The sequence below is a fragment of the Heliangelus exortis genome, chromosome 24 (genome assembly GCF_036169615.1).
Source record: "Heliangelus exortis chromosome 24, bHelExo1.hap1, whole genome shotgun sequence".
In the NCBI taxonomy this organism is placed as follows: Eukaryota; Metazoa; Chordata; class Aves; order Apodiformes; family Trochilidae; genus Heliangelus; species Heliangelus exortis.
Genome location: NC_092445.1, coordinates 4,488,279 through 4,508,122, shown reverse-complemented (window position 1 = coordinate 4,508,122; position 19,844 = coordinate 4,488,279). Strand labels below are relative to the sequence as shown.

The following is a 19,844-nucleotide window of genomic DNA, read 5'->3' as shown; positions in this document are numbered from 1 at the left end:
AGGGAACTGCTCCGGTCCTGGCCTGGGCACCACAGCTCCATGGGGACATTCATGGCAACTCTGGGCTGCCCTCCCCCTGCACCCTGTCACCCACCTCCCCAGCCCAGCAGCCCCCCCCAAGTCCTCCATCCCACTCCCACTCCCCCCCCAGTCCCCATCCCTCTCCCTGCAGGGTCGCTGAGCACTGAGCTCTGGGTATGAAGTTTTATTGCCGACATGCAGGAGTAGTTTTGATGTAGTACAAAAATAATGTCTTTATACAAATTTTTTTTCCTCTTTTTTTTTTTTTTTTTTTTCTTTTTTTTTTTTTTTCTCCTTACAACAGGCTCCTTCCCACAGTGCTGCCCCTCCGCCCACACCCCCCACTGCTCCAGCCCTCCCTGCACCACCCCCTCTTCCAGTTTGCTTTAATACAAGTGTGATTTACTGGTGATGACCAGGGCACAGGAATACAGGGTAAGATACAGCCTTGCAGAGTCCCCACAATATTGCTTTAACTTTGGGGAAAAATAAAATAAAGAGGTGAAAAAAATCCAGATAGAGAGAGCAGGGCCTCAGGAGCTGGGGGGTCAGGGCCCCAGGGATGCTCAGGACTGAGGGGGGGGGGGAAGGGGGGTCCCTGCTCTGGTGCTGGTGGCACAGGGGGTGATGGGCACACGCCAGAGGTGTCAGGACAGACCAACCATCGTAACAATAAATAAGGCAAAGACTTCAGGCTACTGGCTCAGCTGGCTGGGGTGGGTGTGACTGCTCTGGGCTGTGTTAGTGTTCACAATTCCCTGCCTGCTCGCTGCTGCCACACGGCTTTGGCGAGTTCCCAGGCATGAGATAATGCCCAACGCTGCCAAGAAGTTTCAGGTCAATCCCTATGTCCCCACAAAGACACCTGGAGGTTGGCCCAGGCCAGACACAGTCCCCATCCCCAGCCCAGGCAAGAGAAGGCAACACACTACACACAGCTCCACTGCACACCCCCTGCCCTGCTCACCTGGGCAGCTCTGAGCTGAGCCCACGGCAGCTTTTCCCATCCCTGCTCACACAGCTCCCTGTGCCCAGCCCGAGGTTGGCAGGGGAGGGTGATGGAGCAGGGGCAGGAGGCAGAGGGAGCCCTGGATCTCTGTGTGAGAACAGTTCATCTGGCAAGACAGGCATCCAGTTCAGGAAATGAGGCTCAGAAACAATCGTTCCTGTTCTCAGCACAGGACACGGCTCCTCCAGTGGCACTCTGTGACAAATCAGGACGTCCTTCCCCTGCCTCAGCGCCCCGGGTCTGCGTGGTGAGGCTGGAATGGCAAGATAAACTGGGGAACAAATACAGTAGAGACTTCAGCCAGCCCCTTCCTAATTCTAGGCAGATTATTTTGGGAAGCTTTTTCACATTATAACTCATATATTATATCTGTACCACAACTGAAGTGTGAAAAACGCTAAGTCAGAATTAATGCAACTTTAACTGCACCTTAGATAAGCTACTGAAAAATAAGATTAAATCATATATCCTTATGAAACTAAAAGAATCAGTGAAAGGTGGGAAAGAGGTCAGAGGCCACGCTGGGCCCAAGTCCTGCAAAACCTCTGAATTACAGACAGGATCCACGGATCACCTGCAGGGAGCAATCCTGGGACCGATCCCTGCGGAGGGGCCGGGCTCTGCTCACACCCCCGGCTCCTCGGGACACTGCAGCCCCAGCACGGCCACCCAGGGTCAGACAAGAGCCAAACCAGGTGGCACGTTAAGGACAGAAAAAGATTTGATGCAGATGAAGTGGGAGGTTTCCAGGAATTCTTCCTTGCCAAACCCCCTGCCCCCCATAAATCCAAGCTTATTCAAACCGTGTGGAGCGAACGCGGGCAGCCGACTCCGTGCTGCACAGCTGCCACTCTTGTGCCAGCAAACCAGCTTCACCCTGGGTAGTCTTCTCCTTTCCCACAGGCTTTGCTCGATCCAGAGAACAGCATGGTTAAAAAGACAAGAGAGGTAGATTACAGTCATGATTAAAAGCAGATTAGTCATCTAGGCTTCAATTTAAAAAAAAAACAACCCAACAAAAAAAAAAAAAAAAAAAAACCAGATTCCAGAAGATGCCAAGAGGTTGCTGCTTCCAAAACTATCTTTGTCAAAAAGTCTTCTCCCTCCAGAGCGAGTGTGAGTGTGTGTCCCTGAACAGAGCTCAGAAGAATTGCTACATTATTCTCCATCATGGGACACCAGTATTGCTGTTGAGCTGTAGTAGGCGATGTGAAAGGCAGACTGCAGGGTGGTGCTTGTGCTCTCCGTGGGTGGGAAGCTACTTCCGAAGGTACCTCTGGGCCAGGATAGCTGCATCCAAAGGGTTCATGGGCTGAGCATCGTGGCCCAAGCGTCGCACGGGGGGGATGTTCCCAAACTGCCTCTTCTGTAGGAAGCTCTTGGCCTCATGCAAGGTGTTCTTCTCCTCAGCCAAGAGCAGCTGCTGCCTCATGTAGTTCTCGAACTCGTACTGTGAGCACTCCTCTGTCACCTTCACCTGGAGGAGAACCACCCATCAGAGACACAGCAACAGGCCCACAACACCCCTCTGATGGCCCCGCGCTGCCTCGGGATAACCAGAGCCCTGACACAGGGACTGGACCTGCTGCAGGACAGTCCCTGAGCCACCAGTGCCCCCAGAACATCCAGGGGGATGGAAACCTCAGCAGCTCTGCCCTGACGCAGCTCAGCCCAACCCTGCCAGATATTCCAAGGCTGCAGCTGCCTGACCCCCATCCTCACACCCTCCCAGCCCAGCAGAGGCATCTGTGACAGCAGCACTGGACAGGGCTCACAGGCAAAGGCTTCTACAAGGCTGTCCCCAGGCAGTGAGGTCACTGGCTGCCACTTCCAACACAATAATAAACTGGCAAGAAAACAGGATGCTTGCTGCCATGGCAGAACTCACCCGGGAGCCTGAGCCTCGTCCCTGCTCCCCCAGCTGTGTGAGGGTGGGAGCACTGCTCAGGAGGAGGGGGCTGCCAGCTCCCCCCAGGCCAGCTGGATGGACCCCCAGCCCAGCAGCACCATCCTCCCTCCCACTGCACAGGACTGTGACAGGCACAGCCAGGATCTCATCACCCTCCCCAGTTTTGGGGCTGCCCTCTCGTTCCATCACAGGCAGACCCAGGAGAGGGGTTGGGTGAGAAGGGCAGTGGGAACACCCACCTCCTGGGGGTTTTCAGGATTTGCCACTTGGTCGTCGATGTCTGGCACCACTTGCAAAGGGCCACTCAGTGAGGACATGGACTGCCTGGGGGGAGAGCAGAGTGTCAGGGACAGGGAGCACAGCCCTGCAGGCAGTGTCTGCATTTGGCTGCATCTGTTTGTGCATGTAAGAGACCCCTGACCAGTAGACCTCCTTTAAAAAAAAAATAAAAAAAAATCAGATCTGAGGAGCACGAGGGGGGCCCAGCAGCAAAGGCCCTGCTGCCCCCCGGGCCTGTTGTGCAGTGTTCTGGCTTTACAACCAACCTTGGGCACAACAATCAGCATCATACAGGCCACCCCGGCTCTACCCATCAGCAGACACCGACGGCTGAGACACGATGGGATTTAAAGACCTTTTTTACGGTTCCTAGGAGCCCTCCTCTGGTCTCCTGCTGGTCAGAGCTGGGATAGCACAGCCCGTGCCCAAAGACACCACGTTCCCTTCTCTCCTCACACCTACCAGGATGCGATGATGGAGCTGAGAGAATCCAGCACTTCAGAAGCTGTCAGGCGCTGCTGCGGGTCCAGGACCAACAGTTTTCTGATCAAGCACACAGTGTTCTCTGAGACCCGTCCATCCCTGGCAGAGAGAAGGAGGTGAGCCCTGTGCAGGACAGCTGCTGGGAGCAGCCATCAGGGACTGGAGGAGCCACCATGGCCCTGCCCAGCCCTGTACTCACTCGGGGATGGTGTACTCGGCAGCCTTGATTTTTCGGAAGAGCTCCTGAGGTATGCTGTCGTAGAAGGGGAACTGCCCATAGAGCATGGTGAAGAGCACCACACCCAGAGCCCACATGTCACTGGGTTTGCCACGGTAGGGCCGTCCTGCAGGGAGCAAGGAGACACAAAAGCAAAAGGCTTTACAACACAGCTGACCTCAAAGGCACCGAGATAACCTCTGCACGGGACCCTTTTTTCCTCAGCGTTCACCAAAACACTCAAGGCTTCCTATGGTGAGACACCAAGAACCTCCAAAAGCACATCTGACAAAAAGCAAATTGTTCAACTCCACACGGATGTCCTTCCCTGCCCAACAGCCTTGATGTGATCTGACATCCACGGACCAGAAACCCTGAGCACTGCTGGAAGTCCCCCCTCCTTCCCCTTTGCTGTCCCAGCAGAATCCCTGAATCTCAAGGGCTCCAAGGATGCTGCAAATCCAGGACAAAGGAGAAGGGAACATCAGGCCCATCGAGCACAGGGAGGCAGGGAAGGAAGTCTGAGAAGAGTGCTTCTCAGGTGCAGAGTGGCCATGATCAGCACCAGCCTCACCAGCCAGGTGTCCCCAGCACACCCCAGGACCCACTGGGGGGATTGGGGCTGCAGAGCCCCCTCAGTCACACAGTAAATCAGCAAACAGCAGAGTGCACAAGGGTCAAGAAACTCAATTCCAGCACTTGTACCACAGCACAGGACTGAGGGAATGACTTCCTCTGACTCACACAGTGAGTCACGGCTGCAGCATTTGTTATTTGGACTAATTATTCTTTGCTTTATATGCTCAAAAAAAGGCACCTCTCCCTCCCTCCTCCAGCTTTTCCTGCGGTGACATTTCAGCAGCCATAAAACACAAGGCATCTCCTAGCAGAAGACAGCTTCTCCTGGAGACCTAAAACAATGATTAATTCTTCAGGCGTTTCAGCTTCCTGTGGCAGCACAGACGGAGGGGCTCAGGGGCCGGGGGGGCGGTGAAGCCTGCAACGTCCTCAAGTAACTTTTCCCTGGATGCCTGGGGGGAGCTGCAGACTGAGCCACTTTGGAACAGCCTTTTCAGAAGCACAGGCTGCAGGGAAGTGCTCTCCACAGGGATGCTCGAGTGCAGGGTGATTACACCCGAGGGTCAGGCCAGGTCGTGAGACGCAGAGTTGGTATTTATGAAGCCCCTCGCGGGGTCCTGAGCAGGCTCAGCTGTCAGGGAGGTCAGCAGACAGCTTGCTGTGTGTGTCCACTCAACCCAGACATCAGAGGAAATGCAGGGGCTGGCAGCCCTGCTGGCAGGGGGGTGACAGGGCTGAAGTCCAGGACAGAGCAGCACCTAGATGAGCAGCTCTAGACAACCTCTCCCAGACAGCAGCCACTTGGGCTGCAACTGCTCAGAGCTCCTGCCGAGCACTTGGCTCATATCATCCATCTGGTTCCAGAGGCCTCAGGATATCCTGCAGAACAGGAAAGGCCTGCAAAAAACACACGTCCCACCTCCCTGCCTGCCTCTGCTCCTTCCTGGCTCAGTCCTGCCCAGGAGGGAAGCAGCCTCCAACCTGCCTGGCAGATCACGTCGGAAGCGCTGCTGCCTGTAAATTGACATCATGGTGGAATTTGGACCAATGGCCTCTTAGACCCAGGGATTCACCCACAGCTGAAGCAAAGCCTCAGGAACAAGATTCAGACCTGGGAAACGGAACATCTTGCCTGCAGTTGGATTTACTGAGGAACAGACAGGGAATTTTTAATCCACTTTGAAGTTCAGACCAGCCTTAAGAAAAGTTACTCTTGCTCTTTCCCTCTGTACTTTCTCACTTGGAAAAACAAAGTCTCAAGAGTTGGACCCTACTGACAAGGCTGTGACAGAGGGCAGGTAACACCCATGCCTCTCATCTGTTATCAGGAGGCACAGATAAAAGAAGTGGGTGCCAGCTGGGGGGCTGTGAGCTGGTGCTGGGGGGGTTCCTACCGCTGAGCACGTCGGGGCTGATGTAGGCTGGGCTCCCCCGCTGGTCCTTCAGCAGGTCATCCTCACTCACCAGGTGCTTCCCCAGACAGAAGTTTGTTATGGTTATTCGGTGAGTCCTGGGAAGGATGAGAAGGCATCAGTGAACCACAGGACCACAGTGCATGAGCCTGATGGCACAGTGTCCCCACCCTCCAGCAGGACAGCCCCGTGCCTGCCCCCCTGCACCTCTTGCTTCTGTGTGGCCAGCAGAGGGGATACAGGTTCTGTACAACCACTTTTGTGTTTTCAGTTTTCCCTGAGCTGCAGGACTTTCTTTACAAGTTCTTTACAAGCTCTGTTCTTTACAAGTGGAACAGAGAAAGTTTAATCAACATCCAAAAAAACCTCCTACAGAAAAGGCAGGTACCTGCAGTTCTGGCAGCTTCTCCAGCGAGATAGCTCTTACTTCCCTACACTACTGCCAGCTCCAATTGAGGATTTTTTCCAGGGAAAATGAGCTCAGTGCAAAACTACTATCACATGAAATCCTCCATGTCACTCAGATAATTTGAATTTTAATGTACAGCTTAAAGGACTGAGTAGAGAAACACTGTCTAGAACATTTCTATATTCTTGAGAAGTATTACCCAAGTATAGCCTGAGAGAATGAATTCAGTCAGTCACAATACCCAGCAAATATTTCCAGCAAGTCTAAGAGACAAGTGAAATAAAACCAAGTGTGGGTTGGCAATGGAGAGTTGATTATTAAGAAAGACAGGCTTGTGTTTAACAAGTGTTAGCTTCAACTGTCAAGAGACCTCCCTGGCTGAATAACAATCTGCAGGATTTGTTAAGGATTTAAAAGACTGAATGTTCTAAAGGACACTCAGACGTTCAGGGTTGCTTGGTTTTATTTAGTCACTGAAATTTGATCTAATCTGTAATCACCCAACTACTGCACTGCTTAACTGGAAAACCTGAGAGGCTTTAACATCCACATCTTGCAGGGGACAAGGTATGAGGGTCCTTCCTTAGCCCAGAGTGTCACAGGCCAGACCAGAACCCTGCAGGGATAGGACCTGGCTCCTCTGTGAGCACGGCTGGAACAGAACAAACATTTCTGATCAGCCCAAGTGACTGCTCCTCTCCATGGTGATCTATTCTTACACCTCACCCACCCTTTCAGATGACTCACTGCTCTAGAGGCTACAGCTTTTCCTCACTCAAGCTGATGGTCTCTGCTAGTAGAAAGCAAAAACACAGCATGTAATGCAAAGAATGACTTTGGCAGGAGGTGTTCACAAAGCTTCCAATGCCTCCCCCTTCCTGTGAGCAGGGCCCCTGTGTGCAGCAGGAGCAGGGGGATGCTCCACTGCACACTTTGCCCAAAACAGAAGGGAAGCTCAGGGTGGATCCTTTAAGGCAACAATATTTGTCTGCCCCCTCATTGTGAGGAGAGTCAAAGAAGCAAACAGAACAGATTTATCTTAAAGCAGCTCTATAGAAATGATTTAAACCAATTTACAGGTGGCCCTGAAATGCACCAGCTGCTGTGTGTGGGGAACCAAGGCATTCAGCCTCAGCAGGTAAAATCCATTTGCTTTCAAACAGTGTTAGGGAGGAGAAAAAAGCAAGCTGTGACTGCAAGTGTGCACTGTACAGACTCTGGAAGCCTGCAGACCTAAAGCCTTCCAGTTTCTTATTCATTCCACAGAAAACCAGACAATGTGAAAAGAACGAATTCCACTCATTCTTAAAGTCAGTACAAAATATTTAGCCAGTAATGTAACACTGCAGGACAAGAGCAGAGTATCTGGACTAGAATTAGCTTGCCAACAAAATCACTGCATAACCCAAGACAACAAAGCAGCTCCAAGGAGCCACCAAGCACAGCACACGCTGCTCCAGCTGCTCTTGGCTCGAGTGGTGCTCGGGCCCCAGGGCTGCTGCTGACTCTGCTCCCACCCCCCCTTCCTGCACAGCCCCCATGGCACAGGGGACATCAGGGCCTTGTGAACAGAGGCTTCCATCAAACCAGCTCATGGGAACAAGGAAGCTATTTCAAGCACAAACACAGACTAGACAGAAGAACTTTTGTTTAGATAAGTAAATATTTTACTGCTAGTGAAAACACAGCAGTGCAACAGTCAAAGATTTAACACTGCTGTGATTATAGTACAGACTGCAGTGCTGGGAATTCCTTTAGCACATTGGAAAGTGAATGTGAACTGAATCACTAAATGCAGTATTTCTCTAGCAGGTTTCTGAATTGCTATAGAATTCAGTTTTCAGAAGTTAGAACCCAAAAAAAAAAAGTGCAGACAAGGGGTCACGAAGCTTGGTGGAAGAGTGAACTATCAGGGCTGGGCTCAGTTCAGTTTTGGAGATGAACTCCTGTAACTTTGAACTAGATTTGCATTTTTGCTCAGCCTGGTTCCACTTCCCCCTCCCTTCTCACATGAGAGCACTCTCAAGTGCTGCCTTTGATTGTGTTTTTAATAGAAATCTGCACGGGGAAGAAACATGAGACAACTGCCAGAACAGCAGCTTTCCAGCACACTTACCTTTTGTTTAGCACCATGTTTCCTAGTTTCAAGTCTCTGTGCACAATATTTTTCTGTAAAATACGTAATTATGTAACGTGAGCAAAAGCATATTTGTTATAGTAATATAAAACTGATCCTTGGACAAAAGCACTAAGTATCTTTTGAAATTCTGTCAACTTCATTCTCAGAAATAACCTTGATCAAGGTTTCAAAGTCAGGCTGCACCCCGGGTGCTTTGGGCACTTCTTTTGCCATTCTGGTCAGACCAACATGATAAAGATTCCCTCTAAGGATCCATGTTTCCCTGCCCTGCCAAGGAAGGATGAGTGCCCCCTGTCACAGGGTAAGCAGTCAAACATTGGCAGAGTCTATTTTTGTTAAAATAATTTCTAGCTCATTGATCTCAAACTTGTAGCCTGAGGTTCTGATCTCAGAAATCAATTCTTACATCGTGATTTATTTTGCTTCAACAGGAAACAGCCTGAAGTGTTTCCTGCATTTGATTACCCTCTGCTCCCCTCTTCCACCTCCCCTTTCTGAGGTTCCTGACACTGCCCTTCACCTGATCTGCAGCCAGTCCAGCTGGCCCTGCTCCACAGTCAACAAACACTTTGTTATCATCAAGAAACTGGAGGGGAGAGGCAGGGAATGCTCTTTTATGGCTCGGGGCACAGGACACTGTTACAGGGAAATAGCTGAAGCACCCATCCTCTGTCACCTTGTCACCACCTAAGGTTTAAAGCACCTATTACACACAGATGGGAAAGCCAAGCCTCCCAGCACTGAAGGGATAACAAAGATCTTACCTTATGTAATGCTTCTACCACTCGTACCACATCATAAAATATCACAACTGTCTCCCGCTCACTGAGTCTCTTCTCCTTAATGACATAATGCTGCAGATTGATCAGATCTGCTGTTTTGTCACTGAAATCATGAGCACAGAGGCAGTCCAACACCAGACAAATACGCTTCTTCATTTTTCTGACCATTCTGTTGGCTTCCAGATCTTCTATGATTTCACAAGCTCGGTCCTACAGGGAGGCAAACCAAGGAGTTCAAGGGAAGGTACCTGGGCACATGGACTTCCATGCAGAGCACCAGAGAATAAATAACTCCCTGGTGATCCCAAAATAACCAAATGCAAGCACTGTGCTTGATCTTTGCCCCAAGCTGGGATTTCAGAAAGACAATACATGATCTCTGCTTAAAGAGGCCAGAGGGAGCCTGTGCTGTTCACAGACACAGCCTAGAAAAACTCCACTGTGGCACAGAATTAGGAGGGGTCCAACACATTATTAATGAGAAGAGCAGAAATCTTATGACACAAGAAGCAGTTCTTCTGTAGCAGGACACAGGACACAGTTGGACATTTGGTTTATTTAAGGTAGAGCACAGCCTCAAGTCAAAAGTCTGTTCACAAAATTTAACCAGCAAGCAAGGAGACACCAACACCCAAACCAAGCAAATTCTCTCACCCATCACATCTGTGAAGAGCTCTGATGGTGTTAACAGCAACACAGCCCACTCACAGAGACACCAACCAGCACACTGACTGGCTGAACTTGCTGAAATCATTTCTTGGCAGTTTGTCCCCTCTTACAAGTCATCACAAAACAGGACAGAGAGGAAAGCACGAGTTCAGTTCTAGAGGGTGCTCTGTGGGCACAGATTATTTAGCCAGTGGAGCAGCTCTTTTCCCACTTGAAGAGGACACTACTGAGTACCTGTCCCATTTTGCATGTTCTCCCGTTTCCCAAATCCCAAGCCCCACATAACTCCCAAAAGCCCCAGCAGTGGTTAACCTCAGCAGTGTGCTGGGAATCCTGCACACACAGAGCAATGGGACATCAAACAAAAGCAGCTCAAGCCAATGGCAATTACTGGCACTCCAACCTGGATGGTGACCAGCAGTACCTGGAAGAGCCCATGGTGATGAACCACTCCTTCCTGGTTGTGGAGCAGGGAAAGGAGAGAATACTCTGTGTGCAGCAGCATCTTGCCCTGGCGCTCCTCCTGGGTTTCTATTCCTTTATCACCCCTTTCTTCTAAGGTGAGAATCTTCAGGAAAAGGGAAAAGATCTTTACAGCTCCCAGAAAAACCCGAGGGCCCCCAAACTGTACATTTTAGGCATTCACACATGTTTCACAGCTGATGTAACTGTGCCAGTGTTTGCACACTTGCCCTAGCAGAGCACAGCACGTGCTTGATGAAGACCAAAGAGCAGCTCAGGCAGCTTTTTGCTCATATCCCAAGTGATTTGTCCCCACTGGAGCCACCTCCACTTCAGGCAAAGGAGATGCCTTGCCTTGGGGCTAATCTCAACACCAGATCTGTGCCTGGAAGCAGTGCTGCTGAGGGGAAGCTCCACAAGCACCTCCACAACCACAAGCACCTCCATATCCTGACAGCTGAAGACTTCTGAAGCCCTGGAAGCCCTGAAGTTTGCTTACCTTTAGCTGATAAAAGTCATCTGTCCCATCCTTTCTTGCCAAACACTGAACAATACTTGGCACAGGGGAGTTACCTAAACGTGGACCTAACAGCACAAAGCAAAAACAGACTTGTTTTCCTCTAAGCAGCAATGACTAATTCAGGGTTACATCAGTGTGCAAGTGTCATGCAGTTTACATTAGTTTAAACTAAGTTCCTTTTTTTTTTTTTTTTTTTTTTTTTCCAGGAGACTAAATGTGTTTCCACAAATTACAACCTAAAGAAAACAAAAAAAAAGATACTGAACTCTGATGCCTTTTTGGACAGTATTTCATTTGTTCACTGGAGAAACGTTTAACAAAAGCCCACACATGGCACAGCTGATTTCAGAAATTCAAATTTCTGCATGCCTGAACCACACAGCTTTTACATTTACCAGCAACACCCATGGCAACTGCTATTACCACACCTCTGAACCCAACTGCCACCTCGGCAGGGATGGCTCAGGTATGCAGAGCAGCCCAAATTTCCAGTTAACATGTAGCCTAAATCAATCAGCTTCCAACTGAGTATCCACTGGCTTCCACTGTGAAGTCCATTGTGGTTTTGACAGTTTAGGTAACTAGTTCAGAACTAACAACTGTTCTAGCATCCCCCAGAAGGTAGCAGAGTGGTCCTGCTCAGGCACACACTGCACTGCTAAGTAACCACGTGCTGATTTCACAGTGAATTTCAGGCAAGCAGGGTTGAACTTCTCCCCTGAAAGAGTTTGTTCTTTAACAAAGTTTAAGAATAGAGTTATAAGAAAAAAAGCTTAAAATCAAGGGCACACAGTTTTCTCAAAAGCCATGCCTGCCTTGCTGGGTTAGGCAAGACCTCCTCAGCTTGGCTGGCTGCAAAAGGCTCCTGCTCTGCTACAGCAAATGAATTACACTCTGAGGCAAGACACTAAATTACACACCTGCTTTGCCTCCTTTTATAGCACCTTTTATTTTGGTTTTGCAATCAGCAGCTACCTTGAAAACTGAAAAAAGAAAACTCTCCCTGCTTACCCAGAATAAAAGGGCCCGCTCGCTTGGCATTATTTCCAGAAATCCCTGCACAAAGAGCTTTTGCCTTAGTGGATGTTTCCCCAGCTCCTCTGTCTGATGCTCGTCGCTTCATCCTTGGCTCTTGAAAGAGAAAGAAAAATCACATCTGATGAGCAACTGAGTTCATTTCTTATGCTCTTCCCTTATTTTGCACTGGAAGGCTTTCACCTCCTGACGCACTCATGTCTCTGCCTACTTGTGTTTCTGCAAAAAAAGCTCTGGCTCATTACTGATAGACCACTTGTGGGTTGGAGGCTCAGTGCATTTTTGAAGGCATAAATCAGCCTCATTATTCAAAGCAACATTTCCTACAACAGTTGTTTGAGAGACACAGTGGGAACAAGTCAAAATAATTAAAGCTTGTTTTACAGCAAAAACAAGTTTTCAAATTAACCTATTCCAAAAAATTCTGTAAGGAAATGCCAAAATTATCTCCCTGTACGAGCATCTACCTCTTGGTTCAGTCTATGAACTTCTGGGGCTTCCTTCACTGGGGACTTCACACCCAGCACCACTGACCAAGTAACTCCAAAGGCTCAATTCTGTTCCTCAAACAGCCAAAAATGCACAAAACTGACCATAAAAACGAAAGAGAATCTGAGGTGGCATTGCAGAACCAAATAAACTCAACCTCTGTGATTAAAACACTACTTCCCCAAAGGAAAGTCTGGTTTCAGCAGAGCAGGAAAAGCCCCTCTGGCACTGCTGCCAGGCCAGCTCCACCTGCAAACACAGACAGCTCCATCAAGCTGCTGGTTTGTTCCCAGGACACCTCCTCCTCGTCTTCACCTCTTGGAAAAGAGTTTCAGAGACTTTCACAACTATCCAGGCTATCGTGCTCTGGCATTTCAGAGGTTTTGACTTTTTTGAGAGGGGTGGGAGAGAGGAGTAATTAAGCCCAATCCATTTTCTTAGTCTGAGCAAGTCAAAACTGAGCCCCAGCAGCCTTCCCCCAGAGGTTATGACAGCAGACTGGGAAAACCTTTTTTGGTTGTTCTTATTTGTTTTCAGAAAGTCCCAGTGTTTCACCAGGTCAGAGACTGATAAATCACCACTCTCTAAATGAAGTTTACCCCCTGGCAGTCCCGCCCTTTCTGTGGACACAAGAGTGATCTCATTGCATTAATTCATCCAACAGTACCTGTCACCAAGATCAGAGATAGCAGGAGAGATAAGGTGAGAAGCCTTACAGCAGCCTTTGCATCCCTGCACTGCTGACTTCCAGCTCTGACAGATGAACAGAACCAAGTCCTGATCCTTGTTCTGCTCATTCCTGACCTAACGCTGGATTCTAAAATCCTCCCCTCCTTGCAACATCATCATCATCATCATCACTATCCCTGCTGGAAATGTATGAGTAAGACTTCCACTGGAGAAACCCCACTGCACAGAAACTCTGAGATAATGCCCCTTGTGCAATCGAGCAGGAGAGGGCTCACTGGGATCACTGGGCTCGCTGGTGCCAATGGCGTTATCGTAAACAAAATAATCTGAGGACTCACATAGTTCAGCATCAACTGTATCTTTACTCTTCTTCCAAACTAGGTTTTCCAACGTCTCAGGAGACAGGAGTCATCACCTTGGAGAAGGCTGGATGGTCGAAAGGTCGAGGACTCTGTAATGTGAAATGAGATACACTTGATGCTGTGGTTCTGGATTATTCTTGATTACGATAACGTGGGATGCGCCAGGACCTGGGGGGTTTGACAACTTCTGTGCTTGGTTTGGTTTAGAAAAGGCATCAAAGCAAAAGCTCATGGTATCAGGTGAGAGATTAAAAGGGCTCTTGGAATTCAGCCCCCGAAGAGTCACAGGAGCACGGGCCCTGCACAGCCAGACAAACACAAGTGTCACCAATCTCCAAAGGCATTTTGTGGTGGGAGACAGACTTCAGAGCAGAAGCAACACCTTCTCCACATCAACCTCCCCCACACAGTACCAGCCTGCCTCTTTCCAACAGCACTTTAAATACACCCAAGTTAACAACAGTGCCACAACAGAACCTTCAGGACTGGAAGCTGGTTTTTTATCGCCGTAAGAGTTAATGCTCCAAGTCTGGACTTGGATAGAGAAATGTCAGCAAATGGCACAGAAGAACACCCAGAGGATCACTGCACAAGGATTTCCTCCTCACACGTGGTGAGAAGAGGGCAAATAAGCAGCAAGTGGGGTCCCACATGGCTGAGATTTAGAAGAGCCTGAAGGTGAATCTGGGACATTCCCACGAGAGGCTGTGAGATGCACAGAGCATCCCCCAGCCCCTGCAGCAAAGCCTCTGCCCACAGGCAGCCCAGCAGACAGCCAAGACTGCCCAGGGCTCAAGACTGAAAAAAAATAAAATCATTTTACCAGCAGGATCAGTCTGAAGAGAGGGCAATCAGCAAGGAACCAGAATAAAACCACTCATTCCTTAAAACACTCCATCCTAGGGACAGGACCATTAGATATTGATGTGCTGGGTTCACCACCACCCCCTCCTCCTAAAAGCAGACTGTAAAAAGTGAATCAAACCACCCCCACTCCCTGTCCTACCATCTGTAACAAAAATGGTCTCTCTCACAGACAAATTTCCAAGTCTAGCAAAAATATTAATTATTTAACAACTTTAATGCAATGCATGTGATATATCCAACATCTAAACTGGTGAAGTGTCTGAAGCTTCCTCCTGTGCTAGCTCTGGTTTTAACAGAATTATTAATACAATAATTTGGAGACCTGGATGTAATGTCTTTTAATTATGTAGCTTAAGGAAATTGTCCAATTCCCAAATTACCACATGATGTTCCAGTGCCCAGCACAACAGCAAAGGAAAGCAAGAGAGGAGGAAACAGAGCTTTTCATCTCTGATTAAAGAAGCAGCAGGTCCTAATAGCTGGAGCAGGAACCAAAAAGCACCTCTGGGGCGTTAACAGGATTACTCAGCAGCACAGAAACTGGTTAAGACACTGGAGCAGCTGATACAACCTCCACAACACTTTCTGTTGCTTTATCTTGCAGCAGGAGGGGGATGGGTTAGTTGGTATTTACACTTTCCAGGGCAACCCCGGAGGTGTCTGACCTCCTCCTGCCACAAGGAGCTGATCCCTGCCATCAGTGGGATGAGCTGGGAGCCAGCTGGAGGTGATGGAGCCCACCAGTGCCTGCTGGAGCTGATGGCTGGGGAGGATCAGCTCCCTCAGGGAGCTAAAGCCAACCTGTCCCTGGGAGCCTGGACATGGCAGGAGCAGCTCCTGGCACCTGAAACCTGCCTGTGGCTCCCATCCTGGGTGGGAAGGAGCTGGGGCTGGGTGGGGGTGACAGGCAGGCTGCAGATCACCTCCTCCACCCCAACACCCCCATGGTGGAGGGGCAGCACCAGAGGCAGCACCAGAGGCAGCACCGTGGGCAGGCTGGGGGGCTCAGCACTCCTCAGTTCCCCACCTCCCACCCCAAGGAGCAGGGAAGCTGCCACCCATCCCAGCAGCACTGCTCTTCTAGGAGCCAAACACTGGCTGCAGCATTTGGGGTGAAGCTGGAGACCCCATCCAAAGGTTTCTGTCCCACTCTCCTCAGCATTTGCAAAAATGAGCACTGTCAGGCTGCACCCTTCACCACCTAAATGGCACACTGGGCAGTATTTATCAGTGAGGATGGATCAAAGTTCACATCTGACCCTGGCTCATGGCAAATTCCAGTTCTCGAGAAGCAATGTTGGACCTGACCTGAAAATCTACATTAAATGAGGAAAAGCTGGAGCTTGGTTCTGCTCCCCAGCAGAGGAACAAGCAGGTTGGTGTTGCTGTGAGGAGCAGCAATCCCAGAGTGTTGCCACACACCTTCCCTGGGCAAACCCAGCTGGGGACAGCTCAGACCCGAGTCATCAGCACTCCCAGGGACAGAGGCCCAATTCCCATTGGAAAAGGTTCCCCGAGAAGAGGCGGAGTTGGGATCAGCTGAGGAATCCTGGCTGGGGGGTGAGAGGGAACATTTGCCAGGCAGATCCCAAGCCAAGCAAGGAGCAGCCCCCAGGGTGAGCTCCCCTCATGCTGCAAAGCACCAGGGGCAGATTCACAATACAGGAAAATCAACTTTAGCAAAGGCTCTGGAATTTTAACTGTTCAGCAAGAGAAGTAACAAGACACACACACACACACACACAATAAAAAAAGAAATGCCCATCAGATGACTCAGAGCCACCACTGCAACCCATGTACCGCTGCGTGAGCCCTTCCGGGAAGGGAAACCTTCTCCAGAAACAGCAGAGCCCTGACTCAGAGATTTCTTGGAAACGCAGGGAGACTCATTCAATCTTCCTCCCTAAGTCAGAAGTTTGTTCAAAACCAGGCACAGGGTTCCTCTGGACAAAAGGGAAGGAAGAACCCCGGGGCACAGGGGCTGTCAGAAGGCACCTGGTAAAGCACAAAACTCAGCAAGGGAGCCACAGGACAGCAACAGCTCCTCCTGAACCCCCCCACCAGAAAATCTCCTTCCTCAGCCCAACCTGCCTGTTAGGTTAACCCCTGGTTTATGTGAGCAGGGCCCAGCAGCACTGGAGAGGCTGAGAGACACCCCAGTACACCTTGCAGGTGTCCCACATGCAGCTGTGGCCAAACTCCAACTTCTCAGGGACAAAAACGTCCAAGTCAGACATCAGGGAAAGCAAATTCCTTCCCGGCCCCCTCCAGGCAGCCGAGGAAACTGTGAAGCACAGGATTCCAGAAACGTAATTACAGTGCAAGCAAGCAACAAGCTGGGCTTTCTTTAAACCCTTCTGATGCATCAACACATGAGATATCCAAGGACTCATCTCTGGGAGTTCCCTCTTTGGTTACATAAATACCAACTTCAAGCTTAACTCCTTCATGCTGAAGCACAGACCACATCCACCAGGAAAAAAATCCCAGCTCCAGCCCAACATCCCCACAGCAGGGGCTCCTGCAGCAGGGAACGGGGCAGGAAAAGAGCCTGGAAATCCAGGGACAGCACCTGAGATCACCTCACTCCCCCAGCAGGGTGATGGTTCCCCCATGGTCACCACCTGTAAAGCCCCCACCAGGTGAGATGCGAATCACCTGAGAGGGTTTTATTTCTTCCTCACAGCTTCTGTTACTGTGTACACTTAATATTCCATAAATCCACCACAGAAGGACTTTCCTCATGCGCACAGAGATTATCTCATGACTCACACACGTGCTGACACTTTCTTTACAGTGAGGTGTGGCTGCTGTTTTTAACAATGATCAACTCCTCTAGCCCTAACTAGATAGAAAGAAACACATTTAAGTTATCTGTGGGCACTGCCACGCTAACCTTCTGAGCTCTGTGACATGAAAGCACACACAGACAGGCACTGCCTGTTCACAAATGGGTACCTGAGTGGCAAAAAAAAAAGACTTTTTCACAGAGAACACATGAATGGGCACAGAGCCTCCTCCAGTCTAGCAAGTGCTCCCAGCTGGAGAGCTCCCAGCACACGCTGTAGGAGCCCAGAGTCTCTGCAGACAGCTAACAGCCCTTCTCTGGGCTAAGCACAGTGGGCAGTTTGAGGCAAAATCAATGGGGTTGTCCTTAATCAAAGAGCAGCTAAGTGCTGGTGAGGCTTCCCTCTGTGTGGTTTCAGAAGGAGAGGATTCTGTAATAACCTGAGGATGAAAGCAGCTGAAGAGGAGGGTGCATTTAACTCATGCAATTACGTGACCAGACCATCTGCATGGATGCCACAGCCAAACAACACAGGGATGCAGCAGAAATGCTCTGGTGCTGGGGGAACACATCCTGACCTTGCCCTGACCCCCCCAGGCTGCAGCCACCCTGCCACCCCCCCCTGCACCCTCCTCTGTCCCTTCTGCCCCACGGGGACCCAGCTGACCCCCCCACCCTGCCCTCTCCTCCAGCATCTCCCTCAATTCATGGGGTGCCAGCCCCAGGATGGGGCCTGAGGTGCCCAGCACCCCCCCGGGACTGGACCAGCACCAGAACCTTTCACACTCTCACGGGTGGCAGCAGGGAAGCTCCCGAAGGCCACGGCCAAAGGAGGTGACAGAAGGAGGATGGGAGCGCAGGGCCCCCCCCGGCTGCCTCCTTATCTCCTCCCGGTGAGCTCGGCGGGAAGGACGGGGCCGGTTCCTGGAGCAGCTGGGATGGCTCAGGGGTTTGCTCACCCTCCCGGAGAGGTCCGGCCTCAGCTGCTCCCTCCCTGCTGAGACACTCGGGGCTCCTCCGGGGAGCGGAGCTCCCGAATCCCCACATTAGGAAATTCCTGCCCAGGCTGAAAGCGAAATCGGCACCCGAGGAGCTGGGACGGTGCCAGCCCAGCCCGGGCAGGGCCCCCCGCACACCCCGCGCTTCCTCTCGGGGATGCGTTTAAACCCCGCTGCACAATCCCGCCCGGCCCCGGTGACATCCCCGGCACCACCGAGACCGCCCGGGCCGCTCCCGGGCAAGGCTTCCCCGAGCGGCCGGGAGCCCCGGAGGGCACCACGGGGGCCCGGGATCTCCGGAGGCCTCGGCCGGGCCCCTCCCGACCTGCCGGCAGCGTGCGGGCCCCACCGGCGGGACAGGCCACGGGGAGGACGCTGCCCCGGAGGCCCCGAGGTTGCCGGGCCGGGACCAGGCGGCCAAGCCTACACCGGACCCGGCGCAGAACGACGCCGCTTCCCACAGCGCCCGACCCGGCCCGGCTGCCGGTAATGCCTCCCGTACCGCCCGTACCGCCCGCACACATCCGGACGTTCCCGGTCGGTCCCGGCCCCGCTCACCCATGGCCCCGGGGCCGGCGCGGCCGCCGCCGCCTCCCGCAGCCCCACGCCCGGCGCGGCCTCCGCTCCGCTCCGCGGCGGCCACCTGACAGCGGAAGTGACGCACGCGCCACCGCCCCCCGCCGCCGCCGCCGCCATCCGCCTCCTGGCGGCCGCTGCGGGGAACGGGCGGCGCTGATTGGCCGGCGGAGCCAGGGCCGGCTGTGATTGGTGGAGAGTGCGGAGGACGGGAGGGGAGGTTTGCGGCAGCGTCTGATTGGTTGAGGCGCGGAGAGGCGAGGGAGGCAGGAACGACAGCTGATTGGCTGGGAAACGACGACTCCGCCGCTGATTGGCTCCCGCTCGGGCCGACGCTGGACGGTAGAGGGGTTGGGGGGCACGCGGGAGATTCGAACGCGCCGATTGGCGGAGAGGCGGGCGCGGTCCCGCTCAGCTCCGCCCCCCAACCCGGGGACCCCGCACCTGCCCGCATCCCGGTACCGATCCTGCCGCACCCCTGCGGGAAGCGAGAGCAGCGGCGGCTCTGTGAAGGCCCTGACCCGCCCGGCACCCCCGGGGCTCGGTGTCACTCAGCGCCTGCGGCACCCCGAGCTGTCCCGGCTGCGGGAGGGACGCGCGGTTCCTCTCCACGCACCACAGCGGATCCGGGAGGGACCCGGCGGGGACAGCGCGGCTCCCAGGGCAGAGGCACCGAGCTGCATAAAGTCACCTCCTGAGTGCATGGGCTGAGGATCTGCTCCGGAGCCTGGAGGTGATGGAGGTGACAGAGAGGGGACAGAGGGAACAGACAGGTGACAGAGAGGTGACAGAGAAGTGACAGAGAGGTGACAGAGGGGACAGAGGGGACAGACAGGTGACAGAGGGGACAGAGGGGACAGACAGGTGACAGAGGGGACAGAGGTGACAGAGAGGTGACAGAGGTGACAGAGAGGTGACAGAGAGGACAGAGGGGGCAGAGAGGTGATGGAGGGGACAGAGAGGTGACAGAGGGGACAGAGGAGTGGGGTAGCAGAGGAGCTGACAGCAGCAGTGCTCCCCATGTCCCGGGTGTCCTGGTTCGGGCCAGGATAAAGGTGATTTTCTGTCTTGTACTTTTGCTTTTAGCTAAAGTCTCCTGTAAGTAGCTGCACTGCTGAAATTAACTTGCTGAAATTAAATTAATTAGC

General features: G+C 52.0%; 1 protein-coding gene across 2 annotated transcripts; it reads right to left on the bottom strand.

The window, feature by feature from the left end:
* Positions 1-190: 190 nt before the first annotated feature.
* On the bottom strand, positions 191-18,821 carry STK40 (serine/threonine kinase 40). 2 transcript variants are annotated; one of them, XM_071767625.1, is made up of 12 exons: positions 18,679-18,821; positions 13,444-13,556; positions 11,903-12,022; positions 10,871-10,956; positions 10,334-10,477; positions 9,223-9,450; positions 8,435-8,487; positions 5,892-6,007; positions 3,901-4,045; positions 3,681-3,800; positions 3,179-3,263; positions 191-2,507 (listed from the first exon to the last, which is right to left on the bottom strand). In XM_071767625.1, the coding sequence occupies exons 3-12, from the start codon at positions 12,012-12,014 to the stop codon at positions 2,289-2,291; spliced, it is 1,308 nt and encodes a 435-aa protein (XP_071623726.1). In that variant the 5' UTR covers positions 12,015-12,022; positions 13,444-13,556; positions 18,679-18,821; the 3' UTR covers positions 191-2,288. The 2 variants fall into 2 exon arrangements, with proteins under 2 accessions (XP_071623726.1, XP_071623727.1); XM_071767626.1 differs by lacking the exon at positions 18,679-18,821 and adding an exon at positions 16,500-16,518.
* Positions 18,822-19,844: the final 1,023 nt, after the last annotated feature.

Coding starts and splice junctions, on each gene's coding strand:
- STK40 (XM_071767625.1), bottom strand. CDS start 12,014: ATGAAGCGACGAGCATCAGACAGAGGAGCTGGGGAAACATCCACTAAG. Junction 10,478..10,870: donor ATGACTTTTATCAGCTAAAG/GTAAGCAAACTT, acceptor CTTTTCCTGAAG/ATTCTCACCTTAGAAGAAAG. Junction 3,264..3,680: donor AGCTCCATCATCGCATCCTG/GTAGGTGTGAGG, acceptor CTCTCCCCCCAG/GCAGTCCATGTCCTCACTGA.